The sequence below is a fragment of the Aethalodelphis obliquidens genome, unplaced genomic scaffold (genome assembly GCF_003676395.1).
Source record: "Aethalodelphis obliquidens isolate GAN/ISIS:26980383/991018 unplaced genomic scaffold, ASM367639v1 scaffold4, whole genome shotgun sequence".
Classification (NCBI taxonomy): Eukaryota; Metazoa; Chordata; class Mammalia; order Artiodactyla; family Delphinidae; genus Aethalodelphis; species Aethalodelphis obliquidens.
In genome coordinates this window covers 7,715,822-7,733,594 of record NW_020837948.1, presented here as the reverse complement: position 1 = coordinate 7,733,594, position 17,773 = coordinate 7,715,822, and the positions used below count along the sequence as shown (strand labels likewise).

At 40.0% G+C, this 17,773-nt stretch overlaps 1 protein-coding gene across 1 annotated transcript; it reads right to left on the bottom strand.

Moving 5' to 3' along the window:
• Positions 1-11,130: 11,130 nt before the first annotated feature.
• On the bottom strand, positions 11,131-13,828 carry IL5 (interleukin 5). The gene is made up of 4 exons (XM_027098012.1): positions 13,529-13,828; positions 13,219-13,251; positions 11,623-11,754; positions 11,131-11,519 (listed from the first exon to the last, which is right to left on the bottom strand). The coding sequence occupies exons 1-4, from the start codon at positions 13,670-13,672 to the stop codon at positions 11,421-11,423; spliced, it is 408 nt and encodes a 135-aa protein (XP_026953813.1). The 5' UTR covers positions 13,673-13,828; the 3' UTR covers positions 11,131-11,420.
• Positions 13,829-17,773: the final 3,945 nt, after the last annotated feature.

Sequence of the window (17,773 nt, the reverse complement as noted above, 5' to 3'; positions counted from 1 at the left end):
CTCATGAAGCTCAATATCAAAAAAAACCCAAACAACCCAATCAAAAAATGGGCGGAAGACCTAAATAGACTTTTCTCCAAAGAAGATATGCAGATGGCCAAGAGGCACGTGAAAAGATGCTCAACATCACTAATTATTAGAGAAATGGAAATCAAAACTACAATGAGGTGGGCTTCCCTGGTGGCTCAGTGGTTAAGAATCCACCTGCCAATGCAGGGGACATGGGTTTGAGCCCTGGTCCAGGAAGATCCCACATGCTGCAGAGCAACTAAGCCCTTGTGCCACAACTACTGAGCCTGCGCTCTAGAGCCCGCGAGCCACAACTACTGAGCCCGCGTGCTGCAACTACTGAAGCCCATGCGCCTAGAGCCTGTGCTCTGCAGCAAGAGAAGCCACCACAATGAGAAGCCCATGCACTGCAACAAAGAGTAGCCCCCGCTCACCACAACTAGAGAAAGCTGGCGTGCAGCAACAAAGACCCAAAGCAGCCAAAAAATAAATAAATTTATTTTTTAAAAAAACTACAATGAGGTACCACCTCACACTGGTCAGAATGGCCATCATCAAAAAATCTACAAACAATAAATGCTGGAGAGGGTGTGGAGAAAAGGGAACCCTCTCACACCATTGGTGGGAATGTAAATTGATACAGCCACTATGGAGAACAGTATGGAGGTTCCTTAAAAAACTATTGCAGCACTATTTACAATAGCCAGGACATGGAAGCAACCTAAATGTCCAGCAACAGAGGAATGGATAAAGAAGATGTGGTACATGTATACAATGGAATATTACTCAGCCATAAAAAGGAACAAAATTGTGCATTCGCAGAGATGTGGATGGACCTAGAGACTGTCATACAGAGTGAGATAAGTCAGAAAGAGAAAAACAAATATCATATATTAACGCATATATGTGGAATTTAGAAAAATGGTACAGATGAACCTATTTGCAAAGCAGAAATAGAGACACAGAAGTCCAGAACAAATGTATGGACACCAAGGGGGTGGGGGGTAGAATGGATTGGGAGATTGGGATTGACATATGTACACTACTGTGTATGAAGTAGTTGGCTGGTGAGTGACTACTGTATAGCACAGGGACAAAAAAAGAGAAGGTACAATCTGTTTGTAGGACATATATTAAGTTAACCTTAAAAATGCATTCCAGTACACATTAATAAGTGCAGACAAATACTGTTTGATTCCACTTATATGAAGTACCTAGAATAGTCAAATTCATAGAGTCAGAAAGTACATTGGTAGATGCCAGGGGAGGGAAGCGGGGAGGGGGAATGGGGAGTTAGTGTTTAAAGGGGACAGAGTTTCAGTTTAGGAAGGTGAAAAATTTGGGAGATGGATTGATGGTGAGAGTTGCACAACAATGTGAATGTACTTAGTGCCACTGAACTGTACAGTTAGTGTACAGTTAAATATGGTTAAAATAGTATGTTTTATATTATGTGACTTTTACCACAACAAAAAAACATTTTTTAAAAAAGGGAATGGGGGGGCTTCCCCGGTGGCTCAGTGGTTAAGAATCCACCTGCCAATGCAGGGGACACGGGTTTGAGCCCTGTTCCAGGAAGATCCCACATGCTGCGGAGCAACTAAGCCCATGCGCCACAACTACTGAGCCTGAGTGCTGCAACTACTGAAGCCTGTGCGCCTAGAGCCCGTGCTCCGCAACAAGAGAAGCCACCGCAATGAGAAGCCCGTGCACCACAATGAAGAGTAGCCCCTGCTCGCCGCAACTAGAGAAAGCCCGCGCACAGCAGCGAAGACCCAGCACAGCCAAAAATAAATAAATAAATAAATAAAATAAAAAGGGAACAATAAGGTATTTTATGAAGGTAGCAACTGTGGGAAGCAATTACCACCTGTATGGCTGGGGATCAAAGGGAAAGGGTTAACAATATTAAAACCTAGTACCTTGGAGGGCCTGAAACTCAGACCTCTGAGAAGGGGGCACTGCCCCACTGTTGGTAGTATTTCTGAGTTCAGGAAATGGGGTTATGGGAATGGGATCCAGACCTCTGAGGGGGTGCTGACTGGCTGATACTGCGGTCCCAGAGGGAAATGAGGTTGTGCTGAGGTTGGTTCTATGAATATGGGAAAAACTGCCAACTGTAATCAGTTGCTGCTACTGGAACAAACTGTTGCTGCCAGGGTTAACCTTAGGGTTAGGAATATGAATATTAAAGGCGGGAGTAGGAAACAAAAATAAGGAATAGGAAGCAAACAGAAAGGAACAAGTCCCTTCTTCCTTCAGCCTCCTAGTCTAGGTTCTGCTATTGACAGATTCTAACAGAGAAAGAGCTGGCAAAGGAGAAATTGGTTTGCAGAACCCCAGTTCCAGCAGAGTATAGAAAGTAGGTTTGAAGCTGAGAGGCAATAGCTTTAAAACTGACATACAGTCTTGGCAAGGAAGTGAAAGGCCTGCAGGAGCTCACTAATATGTACTATCAGAATCCAGAGCATAGTGGACCTGAGGCTACTAGTCTAGAAGGACCTAAGAGTTGAGTAGGTTTGAATTCATTGACATGGGGGCTACTTACTGACTCAGGATTTAATGTTTTGGCAAGAACACCTAGAGCTAATCTTGACAGTTTGCTGGAATGGCTCTTTGAAACCTGACCCTGATGAAGGCCTACAGAATATGAAATGGAGGTGCCAGAACTTCCTTTCTGTGGTGTTGAAGCTCTGACTACGTTCCCTAGAGGGCACAGAGAACACTCCTTCACTAACACAGCAAGGGATGCACTAGTGAGGAGAAACAGGTATCATTGCATAGCTTGGTAGTGGATGTTCTCTGTAAGCTGGGTTGAAGGTGGGGAACGCTTCCATTGACTCCCTAATATCCATGGGCATGATGGGATCCCTAGAATGGCAGTGGCCAGGTTGGGAGCACTTAATCATCGGAGAAAAGGTGGGCATAATTACTACAATTGGCAGCAAGGCTATAGTGGCAACCAGGGTGCCTTGATCTTTGACGCTTAGGGATTTATAGTGATGGCTATTACCTTAAGTTGCTCCTAGAGGCAAGAAAGGGGGATAATCAATCAACATGCTATTCAATGTACAGCCGTCCCTCAGACTTAGACCAGCTTGCACAAACTAGCCCTCTGGCTAAGAACAATTAAGAAAGCTGTTTTTAAATAGATTTTAAAAATGAGAGAGCTAACAAGGCAGTGAAGACTAAGAAGGAAACTTAGAAGTGAGCCTGACATGGCACAGCTTTTGCCTTGAGGCATTTACTGACCAGTAAGCATTGTTCTAGAGGTTGAGGAGCTGAGCCACAGAGAAGCTGACAGAAAAGCTGTGGCTGAGGGACTGGACTGTGGATAAAGCAGAGTTTTAGGCGGTCTCATGGGTAAAATGGAACAAAAATGGAAGTTCAGTGCCCACCAGGTAGGTGGGTTTCCTGTAAATACTGCCAGGTTTTCAGTTGGGACCCCTGAAGACTTATACTCTCAGAATAAGAACTAACAAAATAAACCCGTCTGCTAAAACCAAAGCCCAGCTTTCTATCACCCATCTCAGACTAAATTAAGATGGCCTGTCCTTATGCTAAAGTGAAATAAATCATTTCTGGAGGAAAATAATATCATCCTGTATAAAATAGTAACTGGGTAATTCCTTCTTGCATTTCAGACCTTCCTTCTGAGATGATTTTTCTCCTTGCAGAGGTGCAATCTATCAAAGTTCTTTTAGTGAGAGTTTATTGGTTTATCCCAGTTTTTATTCCTCTTAAAATGTTTTTAGCCTATTTTAAAATGGGCAAAAGACATGAATAACACCTCACCAAAGAAGAGGTACAGATGGCAAATAAGCATATGAAAAATGCTCAAAATCTTATGTCATTATGGAATTGCAAATTAAAATAACAAGACACCACTACACGTCTCTTAGAATGGCCAAACTCCAAAACACCAAGTGCTAGAAGGATGTAGAGCAACAGGAACTCTCATTCATTGCTGGTGGGAATGCAAAATGATACAGTGACTTTGTTTTTGATTTTGTTTTTCTTCCAGTTTTACTGAGTGTAATTGACATACAGCACTGTATAAGTTTAAGGTGTACGGCATAATGGTTTGACTTACATACACCATGAAATGATTATCACAATAAGTTTAGTGAAATCCATCATCTCACATAGATACAAAATTAAAGAAATAGGAAAAAAATTTTTCCCTTGGCATGAGAACTCTTAGGGTCTACTCTCTTAACAACTTTCATACATAATGTACAGCAGTGTTAATTATATTTATCATGTTATACATTACACCCCTAGTACTTATTTATCTAAAAACTCGAAGTTTGTACCTTTTGATTACCTTCATCCAATTCCCCCTGCCCCCAGTACAGCCACTTTGGAAGACAGTTTGGCATTTTCTAATAAAAACTAATACAGTCCAATAATCATGCTCCTTGGTATTTACATAAATGAGTTGAAAATGTATATCCACACAAAATCCTGCACACAAATATTTACAGCAGCTTTATTTATAATTGCCAAAACTTAGAAACAACCAAGATGTTTTTCACTAGATGAATGGATAAATAATTGTGGTACATCCAGATAATGGAATATTACTCAGCACTAAAAAGAAATGAACTATCAAACTATGAAAAGACATGGAGGAACCTTAAATGCATATTACTAAGTGAAAGGAGCCAATCTGGAGAGGGTACATACTGTATGATTCCAACCATATGACATTTAGAAAATGTAAAACTATGGAAACAGTAACAATATTAGTGATTTCCAGGGCTTAGGAGGGAGGGAGGGATGAAAAGGTGGAGCCAGGAGATTTTTAGGACAGTGAAAGAATTCTGTATGACACCATAATGGCAGATGCTTGTTATTATACATTTGCCAAAACTTGTAAAACATACAACACCAAGAGTGAACCCTAATGTAAACTTCGGGTGATAATGATGAGCTGTATAGGTTCATAGATCATAAAAACTGTACCACTCTGGTGGGAAATGTGGATAGTGGTGGAGGTTGTGCATGTGTAGGGTCAGAGAGTATATGGGAAATCTGTACTTTCTGTTCAATTTTGCTATGAACCTAAAACTGCCCTAAAAAGTAAACTCAATTAAAAAAAAATGTTTTTAGTTCATCCTTATTTTTGAAGGAAATTTTCACTGATCGTAGAATTCTAGATTAACAGTTTTTTCTAGCATTTTGAATATAACATTGTGCTGTTTCTGGGCTTTAATTTTTTGCTGTTGAGAAAATAGCTCTCACTCTAATTATATATACTTTGTAGGCAATCTATCTTTTCTCTCTGGCTGCTCTTAAGGTTTTTTTTTCCCCTTTGATGTTTTAGGCTTTTACTATATGTATCTAGGTATTGGTTTCTTTTAATTTATCATGTTTGATTGACTAGATGTCCTGAAGCCATGGATTGGTGTTTTCATCAACAGTGGAAAATTCTCAGCCATTGTCTCCTCATATATTTCCTCTTCCCCATTCTCTTTGCTCTTTCTGGAACTCTGATTAGATGCACGTGAGATGTTCTCATTTTATCCTCAGTATCTCCTACGGCTTCTTCCTATGGGTGTTGGGGATCCTGAGGAATGGCTGCTCAGCTCTGTTTCATAAGTAGCACTGAGAATGGATTGCAGAGTAGAAGGAAGGGAAGCCGTCTGGCATTTGCCTTGGACTTTGTTTAGGGTCACCTATAATAGGGAACTTTCTCAGTGAGAAATACTCACCAGGACTTGGGCCCACAGGGGAGTGCAGCTTCTGGCTCTGGGGCTGGGCACATACCAGGGTGCCATGAGGTTCGCCTGACCTGCCTGAGAGGCCCTCACAGAAGCTACTTTGTGGGAATGTCCATGATGCAGTACATCAGAAAAACCCTGGGGCCTCCCGAGTTGGTTTTTCCACACGTGTGTCAGCACTTTGTTTTTCAGATGTACAACCTGCTGTTTCTAACTTCTGTGGGTTCCTAAAATGGAGGGAACATGGGATCTGTCTGCTCCTTGTGGAGGTAAGCCTCTGTATCATCCCAGATGCTAGAGGAAAATGTTTCTTTTTAATGTGTATTATGGACTGAATTGTATTCTCCAAAATTTGTATGTTGAAGCCCTAATGCCTGGTACCTCAGAATGTGACTGAACTTAGAGACAGGGCTTTTAAAGGAGTAAATAAGTTGATCAGCCTTCTTTTCTACTTCACTGATTTCTTAAGGCCAAGAGAATATGACTTCCTCAGAAATTAAGGGAGAAAAAAAAAAAAGAAATTATGGGAGGGTTGGAATGAGACATACCAGGGTTTGAATCCCAGCTGTATCACTTATTAGCTGTGTAACCTTGGCCAATAATTTAAACTCTCTGAGCCTTTGATTCCATATCATAAAAAAAGAATAATTTTATCTCACATTGGCTTGTGATGAGAATTAATTGAGATAGTGATATAAAATGTCTAAGGAAGTCCTAACCACAGTAAACAGTCAGTAGACGGTAGTTTGGTTCCCTCCCTTGACAAAACATTGGAACATTGCGAACATGTGTTGAGGGTCTATTGTGTTAGATATTAGTGTTACTCTTTAACATGTCTGATTCTCCTGTCTTTCTGAGCACATGAGAGAATTGTATTTCCCCCCACCCCTCGAAGTTACTCTTGGCACTGTGACTTGATCTAACCAATGTGATTTAAATGGAAGTTTATAAGAACTGAGGTGTGATTCTCCAAGGGAATGGCAACAGCAGTTGTTGATATGGCAGTACCATAGGATGGAAGCATCCTGGAACACTGAGCCAACACGTGGAGGACAGCAGCTCTGCAGGGCTGCCCAGACCACACCCATAGTGTGATTAAGAAAGAGACTTTTGTTGTGTCCTTCTGCTGGGATTCAGAGGTGATTTATTACTATAGCATCATCTAGATGATTCTGACTGATACATATTCAGAGTTGTATAAGGTGGATCTGAAAATACTACAATATAAAAACAAGAACTCTGACAGAGGAATGTCCAAAGTAATGCAGGACACCTAATACTGCTGGGAGTAATAGCTAGGGAGAGAATCAAAGAGGAGGTAGTATTGGAGCCAGACTGTGACAGCCAAGATAGAAGGATGGATGAAAACATCCAAAGGGCAATTGCATGTTCCCCACGTGGGAAAAGACAGATGTACTGAGACAGTATGGGCAAAGGCACAGAGGTGTAAAAACTCCTGGGTATTCTGGGAAGAATAAGAGCTAGCATACCCTACAGAACTTCTCTCCAGTTTTCCACGTAGAATATTTCTTCATAGAACATATAGGCCTTTCAGGACTTCCTTGGTGGTCCAGTGGTTAAGAATCTGCCTTCCAATGCCGGGGACTCAGGTTTGATCCCAGGTCGGAGAACTAAGATCCCACATGCCACAGGGCAACTACTGAGCCCACACACCACAACTAGAGAGCCTGCGGGCCGCAGCTACAGAGTCCACATGCTCTGGAGCTCGCATGCCAAAACTAGAGAGAAGCCCGCACAACACAGGGAAAGATCCCACGTGCCACAACTAAGACCCGACACAGCCAAAAATAAATAAACAAACAAATAAATAAATAAATATTTTTAAAAAGATCTGTAATAAAGAACTAATAGAAAAAAAAGAACATATATGCCTTTCAATACAATCCTTTTCTACCAATACTTACATAGGGAAAATATTAGATATATGTCCCCCAAACTCAATGCACTTTTAAATAAAGTGTGATGAGGGAGGGAGCTCAACAGAGAAAGCCTTTAGGTTTATTCCAAATATATTGGTAGCATATCAAAGTTCACAGAAGACAATTGGAAAGGCTCTGAATGTGAACTAAAGGGACATGTATCATGTTATATGGATAAAGAGGCCATATTAATGGTTTAGTGATCAGGAAGTACAGTTTTAAATATTTTACATCCTTATTTTACCACAATTTATTAAATAAATAAATACAGAAATATAAATTTTAAAATATTTTACAACCTAACATGTTAGCTTGTTGCATATACACAGGAATTTTCCTGTGTTTTGTGTTTTATGCTTGGAAAATTGGTTGAGGATTTTGGATTGAGATGTAATGCATGAAAAATTTTCGCATTTAAATAATGAGAATGAGGCTCCTGGTTAGCATTTTCTTGCCAGCAATGTTTAGTGAGAGATGCCTGTATTTCTGAATGGCAGGGCTTGGAGGGGACAAAGGTATGACCTGTGAAGGAGATGGACCTGAGAACCAGAGGTTTTTATGCCCAGAAGTGACATATGGCCGTGAGTGTATTTTATCAAAAGCCCTGACTTGACAGTCATGAGGAGAGCCTAAAGTAGGGAGCTGGTGATGGCTTGAGTCTAGGTGAGAGGCAAGGGCCTCAACTGAGGCAGCGGGGATGGAGAGGGGGAATTGGAGAGACATTTCAGAGGCTGAATGGTGGATGGAAGGGCACAGAGGGTAAAAGTCAGGGAGTCTTCCAGAAAGGTGATGGGAAGGTAGTCATGGTTATGTTAGCCAAAGAGGGAACCTCAAAGGAAGAGGAGAAAGAAGGACAAGGAGGACCAGCAGCAGCAGGTTTGAGGGGATGAGGATGGATTACAAAGAGGGACTTTGGTTTTAGATGCATTGTGTTGAGGTGTTCTCTGGAAAGGTTCCTCTGTGGCCCTCCAAAACCAGCCTAATGTTTCACTCTGGCTCCTCCCACTGGGCAATAACAGCGACATCACTAAGACAGAGCGCAAATAGATGCTCTTTTATTGGGATAAGCTTTGAGAGGAAAAGCACGACTCATGAAAGCTTTCCTGTAATCTGGAGCCTGCCAAATCCCTCTCCTTTGATGCCCTAGGTTCTGGAGCCCCACAGTAGTCAGGCTAGGTGAGGGAGCAGTTGATATAACTTGTAAGAATCCCACTCTTTCTATCCAGGGACAATCTGGTTGGCATTGTTTTTACAGGGAAAGTAGAATCAGCTGGAGAATCATTGTTTCTGCCTTAAAAATCGTTGGTGGGTCTAAGAATTCCCATTTTGGTTAGCTTCATACAGCCCTGTTTGCGTTCGGCTTCTCTGAGATGGTAGATTGGTAAGAGTTCATTAGTGGGACTTTAGGATATTCCAGCCTTAAATCCACAATAACTATATTGGACCTTGATAAAAAAGTGGGAAAATGACTTTTTTTTTCCTGCCAAATTAATTTTACTTTTATTTTAATGAAGTTATAGTGGATTTACAGTATTAATTTCAGGTGTACAACATAGTGATTCCAAATTTTTCAAAATTCTATTATGGAGTATAATAGATTATACTCCATTTATAGTAATTATAAAATATTGACTGTTTTCCCTGTGCTGTACAATATATCCTTGTAGCTTATTTATTTTATACATAGTAGTTTGTGCCTCTTAATCCCCTACCCCCATATTGCCCCCCTTCCCCTCCCCACTGTTTGTTCTCTATATCTGTGAGTCTGTTTCTTTTTTGTTACATTCACTTGTTTAACTTTTTAGATTCCACATATAAGTGATAACACAGTATTTGTCTTTCTCTGTCTGACTTATTTCACTAAGCCTAATACCCTCCAGGTCCATCCATGTTACAAATGGCAAAATTTCATTCTTTTTTTATGGCTGAGTAGTATTCCATTGTACATATATATCAATATATACACCACATCTTCTTTATCCATTCATCTGTTGATGGACACTTAAGTTGCTTCCGTATCTTGGCTAGAAAATGACCTTTTTTGAGAGAGAATATATGTTTACAAGGGCAGGGAATTTTGTCTTTTTTATTCACTGATGAATCTTAGTCCCTAGAACAGTCCTGGAACATATGGGAGCTCAATAAATATTTGCTGAATTGAATTAAATTGACATTGAGTCTCTTCTCAAATTGAGTTTCCTGTTTGCTGTCAGTTTCGAGAACAGTCAGCATAGTACTGTGCTGACACCTCTTCATCATCTCAGCCCCAGGTCTTGGGACTTGGTGGGTGCACAAGTTGGGAGCCTAAGTCACAGCAGAGTGCTGACTACCATGCCTGTGTTTGTGCTGGAAGGGAAATATGTCTTCTTGCACAAAAGGACTTGCATTCTCCCACCTGGGAATCTGTGTCTGACTGCCCTGGCCCCTCTCCCACACCCAGAAACAGTAGGAGCAGTTGCTTCACACAAGCAGTCAAGCGCAACACGTGCAATCTATGCAGATAATGCCCAGGGTAATGGCACCATCTGTAAGGCCCTGTAGCACATGGCCACAACTGTCTCCCAGCATGCAGTAGGGCCTGTGATCAGTAAGCAAAGGAAGGAATTAATGGCATAGCTGAATATTGTTACTGGGCCTCTCCTCCAGGTCTCAGTTTTAAAATATATCTTAAAGAACGTATTTTCTGAATCCTTAAGAAATTTCCTCAAGCGGAGGAACTTCCAATTATGGTACTGATAGTCATAAAGAGGCAGATTGGAGTGTTGTTCTGCCTAATGCTGCTCTGCCCCTGGGAATACAGATGGTGGGCACCTCTAGAACCCAGCCTCCCCAATATAACTGTCTACCAGTGCTTCTCTGATCATTGTTATGCCACAAAGTCAGGTGAGATGAAGAACCCCCAGGTCACAGTGCTCTGGGCTCCACAAGGAGCGTTTCTTCCCCAAACTGGCAGTGGGATTGGCCTGCCACATTCTTCTCATAGGCTGGGAAGAGACCTAGATACAGATTCCTACACTGCCCTCCTCCCCAGGGGAAGCCGTGAAACTCATTTTAATTCTCTGGCCAGTTCTGGAAGGCCCTTATAATCATTCATTCATCACCTCCCATTTTACCTGCACCAACCTAGGCTCTGGGTATACCATGGAGAGGAAACCAGGCTCCAGCCCCTGCCCATGTCCCTGCTACCCCCTTCCCCACTAAGTCCTGCTAGATCTCATCCACCCATGGTATGCCTAGCAACCTGCGACTTCTGCCACCTGGAAGATGGGAATGCTCTCCAAACCTGGCGTGTTCTCACACAGACTGTGCTCACTTCAGAAGTCAGACAAAGGCCAGCAACAAATTGAACCAGAGTTGTCTATTTTTGTTTTATTGGAACATAGCCTAAGATGAAATAAATATTAATTTTCCAAGTTCTCAATTATTTCATAAATAATATTAAGTTAACAGACATTTTACAGAATGTTATGTTAAATAAGATAGATAAAAGTATATATCTATTTTGCTTAGAGCAAACTGATGGAAAATACTTCAATGATTCTGATATCTGAAATACAGCTCAAATATTTTGTTTTTATACTTTCTGCCTGTGTGAGGTAGCAGTATGCCTGAAATATTTACTTTGCCTCTGAAGTTTCATTACACTGAATATTAAGGCCCCACCCTTGGTTGGCCCTCATCCTTGTTGCAGTAAAACATCCTTCTTCTCCTCCAGAATCTTTCGCTACAGTGAGACAGGTTGGTCTCAACTTTCCGTTGTCCACTCGGTGTTTATCACCTTAAGAAAAGTTTGCAGGTAGTCTAGGAATTGTTTTACTCTCCATCTTTCTCCTCCACACTTCTTCTGTGAAAAGAGTAGACAGTAAGTATTGTAGGAAACTGTCAATTCTTGTCAATTCAGAGCCAGACAAATATACTTAAGTTTCCACTAAATGTTTTTAACTTACTCTTTGGAGGTCTATTATGTATTCTTTTATTAAAAACAAGTTTTGGAATAGTTTTTCCACGGCATCCCCTTGTGCAGTTTGATTCTTCAGTGTGTCTATTCCCTGAAAGACTTCTTTAATGCATAGTTCGTGCTAAATGAGGAAGATTTAAAAACTATAAATAATCAAAACAAGGTATAAAAATTTAGTTCCAGAAGTTAGTCGTGTTGTTTACATGAGTTCTCTTCTCCAAAGAATATTTTACTTGTTCCTTTTCCAAGTGGCAAACCACTTCACACTGAGCTATAATTTCCAAAAGTAGATAAAGTTTATATAACTACTGAGGAGTTTTACAAATTATATAAATTAACTCCTTAACCAAAATTAAAATGTTTAGGAAGTATAATGCAACTACAATACTGATTGAGCTCCCATGAGTTTCCTTTTGTAGTTCTAGCTGGTAATTTTATTCTATTTAGACTAATGAAATCATATATTTTACATTTTAATACAACCATGACATATGCCAAATGTATACAATTCCATTATATGGCCATAATAATTTAAATATGTGTAAATGACACATATATTAATATAGGGCATTCATTGTATATTTTAATGTCTACTGACCATAATTTTAAAAATATAAATCTAACTTGCTAAACTTTCAGAAAGACATGAGAGTGAGAGGAAAGCCATAGATAGAGTTGAATGGAGACTAGGAGGCCCCTCTCACCCAGTATGGAATTCTTCTGGAAAGAAGCACTATTTACAATAGCCAAGACATGGAAGTAACCAAAATGTCCATTGACAAATGAATGGATAAAGAAGATGTGGTACATATATACAATGGAATACTACTCAGCCATAAAAAAGAATGAAGTAATGCCATTTGCAGCAACATGGATGGACCTAGAATTATCATACTAAGGGAAGTCAGAAAGAGAAAGACAAATACCATATGATACCACTTATATGTGGAATCTTAAAAAATGATACAAAGGAACTAATTCCCAAAGCAGAAACAGACTCACAGACATAGAAAACAAACTTATGGTTACCAAAGGGGAAAGGTGGGGGGGGGGATAAATTAGGAATTTGAGAGTAGCATATACACACTACTATATATAAACTAGATAAACAACAAGGACCTATTGTATAGCACAGGGAACTCTACTCAATATTTTATAATAATCTATATGGGAAAAGAATCTGAAAAATAATATATATATAAAACTGAATCACTTTGCTGTATACCTGAAACTAACACAACATTGTAAATCACCTATACTTCAATTTAAAAAATAAATAAATTTTAAAAAGCATATAGCAAAGAAAAAGACATTAAATACCTAAAAAAAAAAAAAAAAGAATGCCTTACATGAGGCTCTTTGAGATGGAGAACTGACAACATCACCAAAGGGCCTGATCCACTTGTTTAATGAATTCTACTTGTAAAGTTATTCCTAATATTTATAAGTACATACATTTGCATCCACACACACAAAAACAAAATGGAGAAAATTAAATCATTCCAGTGATAACTAATGCTTTATAGCTTAAAATATGAAATTTACTTATTCACTCAATCATTTATCAAATCTTGATTTAACTTACATTTGTATGTTCGGGAGTAGGAATCATCAAGTTCTGAAAAGGAAAGAAAATACATTCATGTTTAAAGCACTCTAGCATTCATAACTTTTAGTAAAATCATCAAGTTCTGAAAAGGAAAGAAAATACATTCATGTTTAAAGCACTCTAGCATTCATAACTTTTAGTAAAATTCTTGTTAGTAATGTGGTTATCAGTTATATAGTACTAACACTCTCATAATTTCATGATTAATGACAGATCTTTAAAAATAAGCCACCACAAATGATTACCTATATATTTTAAAGACTGTAGGAATCAAAAAGAAAATTACCCCGTCACCTATCAGCAGAGTTTGATGAGTGGAGAGCAGTGTCAAGGTCTCTGCCACCAGTCTATTCATGGGACTTTCTACAGCAATGACACAAACGTAGACAGCTCCAAGAGCCAGCAAACTCAAATGCAGAAGCATTCTCATGGCTCTGAAATGTTGAGCGTTTGCCTTGGCAAAGAAAGTGCATAGTACAAGATTTCATCCCCAACCAATTTATTCTCTCTCTTTGAGGAAATGAATAATTTCTAACAATCAGATAGAGAATGCTTAATAATGGCATATAGTGAAACTGTTTCCAATGCCTGTACCTTAAAAAATAATTTTACTTTTATCTTTTAATAATAATAAAAATCCCTATTTTATTTAAATCCCTTTAAAAACATTTTCTATTACAAAAGAAAATCCTTAGGTGGATACATCATTGCCCCACATTTGCATTTCTTAAAATCAGAAGATTGAATTTCCTTTTAAAAGATTTGTGTAAAAAGAAGTATAATGTAAGCCACTAAATAGAATTTTATGCTAAAATACGTAAATATTGAGAATTTCTTTTCACGTCAAGTAAACTCTAATGCAGTTGTAGCCAGGTTGATCTGTCTTAAAAGGAATTGAAAATACTGGTGATTGAAGATGGTGATTAGAGCAGAGACCATCAAAACTTAGCTGGGTCAAGTTGTGTTCACTGGGGTCCTTTCTGTTGCCAGTGATCAAAAACCTAACCCAAACTGGCTGAAGCCAAATGGGGGATTTGTTAGCTCATACAACCAAATGATCCAGGGTAGAGGCTCCTTTATGTTGCTTACCTCAGTGACCATTGTCTTCATTCTCAGGCAGTGACCCATTCTTGGGTCACTGTGGACCCAAGATGATGTCCAGCCTCCTGAATCTATATGTACCCTGTTCATGAGCCTCAGGAGAAAGCAAATTGTGTTTTTCTGATTGCTCAATTAAAAGTCCAAGATTTTAGCCTTGTTCACCCTTGATCCCATGTTCACCCTTGAACTGTGGCCGGGGGTACGAGGTATACTAATTGGTTCTCCCTGGAGCTGGCGATGGGCTTCATCCCACCCAAACTTCATACCTGAGAAATTTGGGGTCCTAGGTAGTAGTAAGAGGGACCTAGATGCTAGGAAGGCAACCAAAAAACATCCGTCACAGCCACATAACATATGGGCATGGCCTCTCCTTCACATCCCACAAGGGTGGGAGTGTCCTTTCACACCCTGGGTGGGCCATGTATGAATAGGTGTGATCAGGGGGATCAGCCTTTGTGTACCTTAGGCTCTGACCTATAATCTCAGAAGGGAGCAAATGAGGCCCCCTTCTAGACCACACACTTCCTTCTTCCCTGGCCTTAGCACACATAATGGAAGTGTAAGCCATTGCTTATAATGGAGAGTTTCAGTGAGCATCCCAAAGTGGTTCTGTGTTGGTGGCCTGGAAGCCTGGCTTTAGGACTACCTTGAGTATCTAGCACAGATTGTACCAAATATGAATTGTTACCTAGAATCCTTTTCCAAAGCTGGATGTAGTTCTGTATGTGAAGTAGAGGCATCTAGGAGGTAGACAAGCCTTTTATTTTATTTTTTAAAGATTTATTTATTATTTATTTATTTTAGGCTGCGTTGGGTCTTAGTTGCGGCATGCAGGATCTTTGTTGAGGCATGCGGGATCTTTCCTTGCAGCGCTGACTTCTGTGGTGTGTAGGTTTTCTCTTCTCTAATTGTGGCACACAGGCTCCATGGCGTGTGGGCTCTGTAGTTATGGTGCCCGGGCTCTAGTTGAGGCACGCGGGCTCAGTAGTTGTGTCGTGCGGGCTTAGTTGCCCCGTGGCATGTGGGATCTTAGTTCCCTGACCAGGGATTGAACTCACGTCCCCTGCATTGTAAGGCAGATTCTTTACCACTGGACCACCAGGGAAGTCCTGTCAAGCCTTTTACATGGGGGTAGTCACAGCTCTGCACAGGTGGGATAAAAGTAGTATGGGACTTTAGTGGCAGCCTTCCTGTACCATGTCTGGTTTTGTTTGTGCTAAAGTTTTGGACTCTTGGTTAGACATGCCTGGTTTGAACACTTGAAAGACCTTTTCCTTGAGACTGCAGGAGTGACCGTGGCTTGCTGCAGGAGTGAGGTAGGAATCACAATAGACTGGATCAAGGTGCTCTTAAAATGGTGCTTTCAAAACCAAAGCTGACTTCTGGCAGAGCCTTCTCTCGCCAGATAGAGAGAGTTCATTCTGGTTCTCCTCAACTCCTTTGGGCTACACAGAGGAAGTGTGGGCTTAGATGAAGGTTTCAGAGGAACTGCCAAGTGACTTGTTATTTTAGTACCTTAAATACACGAAGTTCTGAGTTTTAAACTTCTCTCTGTTATAGGGTTAAACAGGGAATCTAGGTGGTGGAGGATTGAGACACCACTGTACTAGTGTTCACTAAGCAGGATAAAATTCACCAACCACTCACTATTTTTAGGGAGTCATGCTGGCTATGAAAATGAGTGAGATGGGCAAGGTGTGACAACAGCACAGATGGTGGGGCTGCAGAAAACTGCAGCAGAGTGACCTGTCTCCAGGTGGCAAGTACTGGTCAGCTCCAGCTGACTGTTGCCATGTGACACCCTTGGACTTATGTTACCAAATCATCCAATTTTTCAAAGGAGCCGGAAATCCTGATTATTATGTGTAATCTCCTGATTTTTAAATGTTGGCAATTCATAGTTTTAAGAACCATACAGGGTGCTATTTTGCAGTCTCTGATCTATAGTATAACTGTGGGTCCCTATTGGAGGGCAAGTTATTTAAAAATCCTCCTATTCAAAATTATGTATCTTCAAAAATGTTTTAATTGTGGTAAAATACATGTAACATAAAACATAACATCTTAACCATTTTTAAGTATACAGTTCAGTAGTGTTGAGTATGTTCATAATGTTGTACAATCCATCTCCAGAACGCTTTTTATCTTGCAAAGCTGAAACTCTGTACCCATTAAACAACAACTCTCCATTTTCCCCCTCCCTCCCAGCCCCTGGCAACCACGCTTCTACTTTCTGTCTCTATGAATTTGATTATTCTAGGTAACTCAGATAAGTAGAATCATATAGTATTTGTCATTTACTGACTGGCTTATTTCACGTAGGATAGTGTCCTCAATGTTCATCCATCTTGTAGCATGTGGCAGAGTTTCCTTCCCTTTTTTTTTTTTTTTTTTTTTTGGCCTCACCGCAAGGCTTACGGGGGATCTCAATTCCCTGACCAGGGATTGAACCTGGGCCACGCCAGTGAAAGCCTGGAATCCTAACCACTGGGCCACAGGGGAACTCCCCTTCCCTTTTAAGGTGGAATAATCTTCCATTGTATGCATATACCACATTTTGTTTATCCGTTTATTTATCAATGGACATTTGGGTTGCTTCCATCTTTTGGCTATTGTGGATAATGCCATTATGAACATGAGTGTACAAAATTACATTTCTTACAATGTTTTCATAAGTCAATAACTATTCCTCTATTAGTCTGATCTCCCTAACCTGATTGCAAACTCTCTGAACAGGGACCATAAAATAATGTATTTGAAAGAGGTTTATTAATGTTAACCTGCAAACAAAAGTTAATAATTTTAATCTCCTACTTGCAGGAGATTACTTGCAGAATTACTTGCAGAATTCCAAGTAATTTTTGTAGATATTGTAGCCTCAAGGAAATGAAGCATAATTCTCTTTAAGTGTGGGATACACTTAAAGTAACTGTGGAATACAATTCATTTTAAAGTGTGCAGTCTGGAAGGGGGATTATGAGAGGAGTAACTTTGCAATGGAGAAACCCGACAAACCTCAGCCAGATGATCAAGGTCAACATCAACAGTGATAACTCATGTTAGTAGCATGTTCCCTTAACATGATGTAATGAGAATGGCATTTTATCTCTGCGGTCTTCCTCCCCAAAACTTATAACCTCTGTCTAACCATGAGAAAAATATTACACATACCCAAATTGAAGGACAAAATACCTGAAAAGTACTCTGTAAAACTGTCAAGGTCATCAAAAACAAGTAAAGTCTGAGAACTGTCACAGCCCAGAGGAATCTAAGATGATATGATGACTAAATGCAATGTAGTATGCTGGATGACATCCCAGACAGGAAACCCCCTAAAACTAAGTAGGTAAAAACTAAGAAAACCCCCTAAAAACTGTGGAGTCTAGTAATGTGCCAATGTTGGTTACCCAGTTGTGACAAATGTACCATA

Excerpts from the sequence above, each read along its gene's own strand:
- IL5 (XM_027098012.1), bottom strand. The coding sequence starts at position 13,672 with ATGAGAATGCTTCTGCATTTGAGTTTGCTGGCTCTTGGAGCTGTCTAC. Across the intron at positions 11,755-13,218 it reads CTACTCCCGAACATACAAAT|CACGAACTATGCATTAAAGA; the intron begins GTAAGTTAAATC and ends TTCCTCATTTAG. Across the intron at positions 11,520-11,622 it reads ACATAATAGACCTCCAAAGA|AAGAAGTGTGGAGGAGAAAG; the intron begins GTAAGTTAAAAA and ends CTCTTTTCACAG.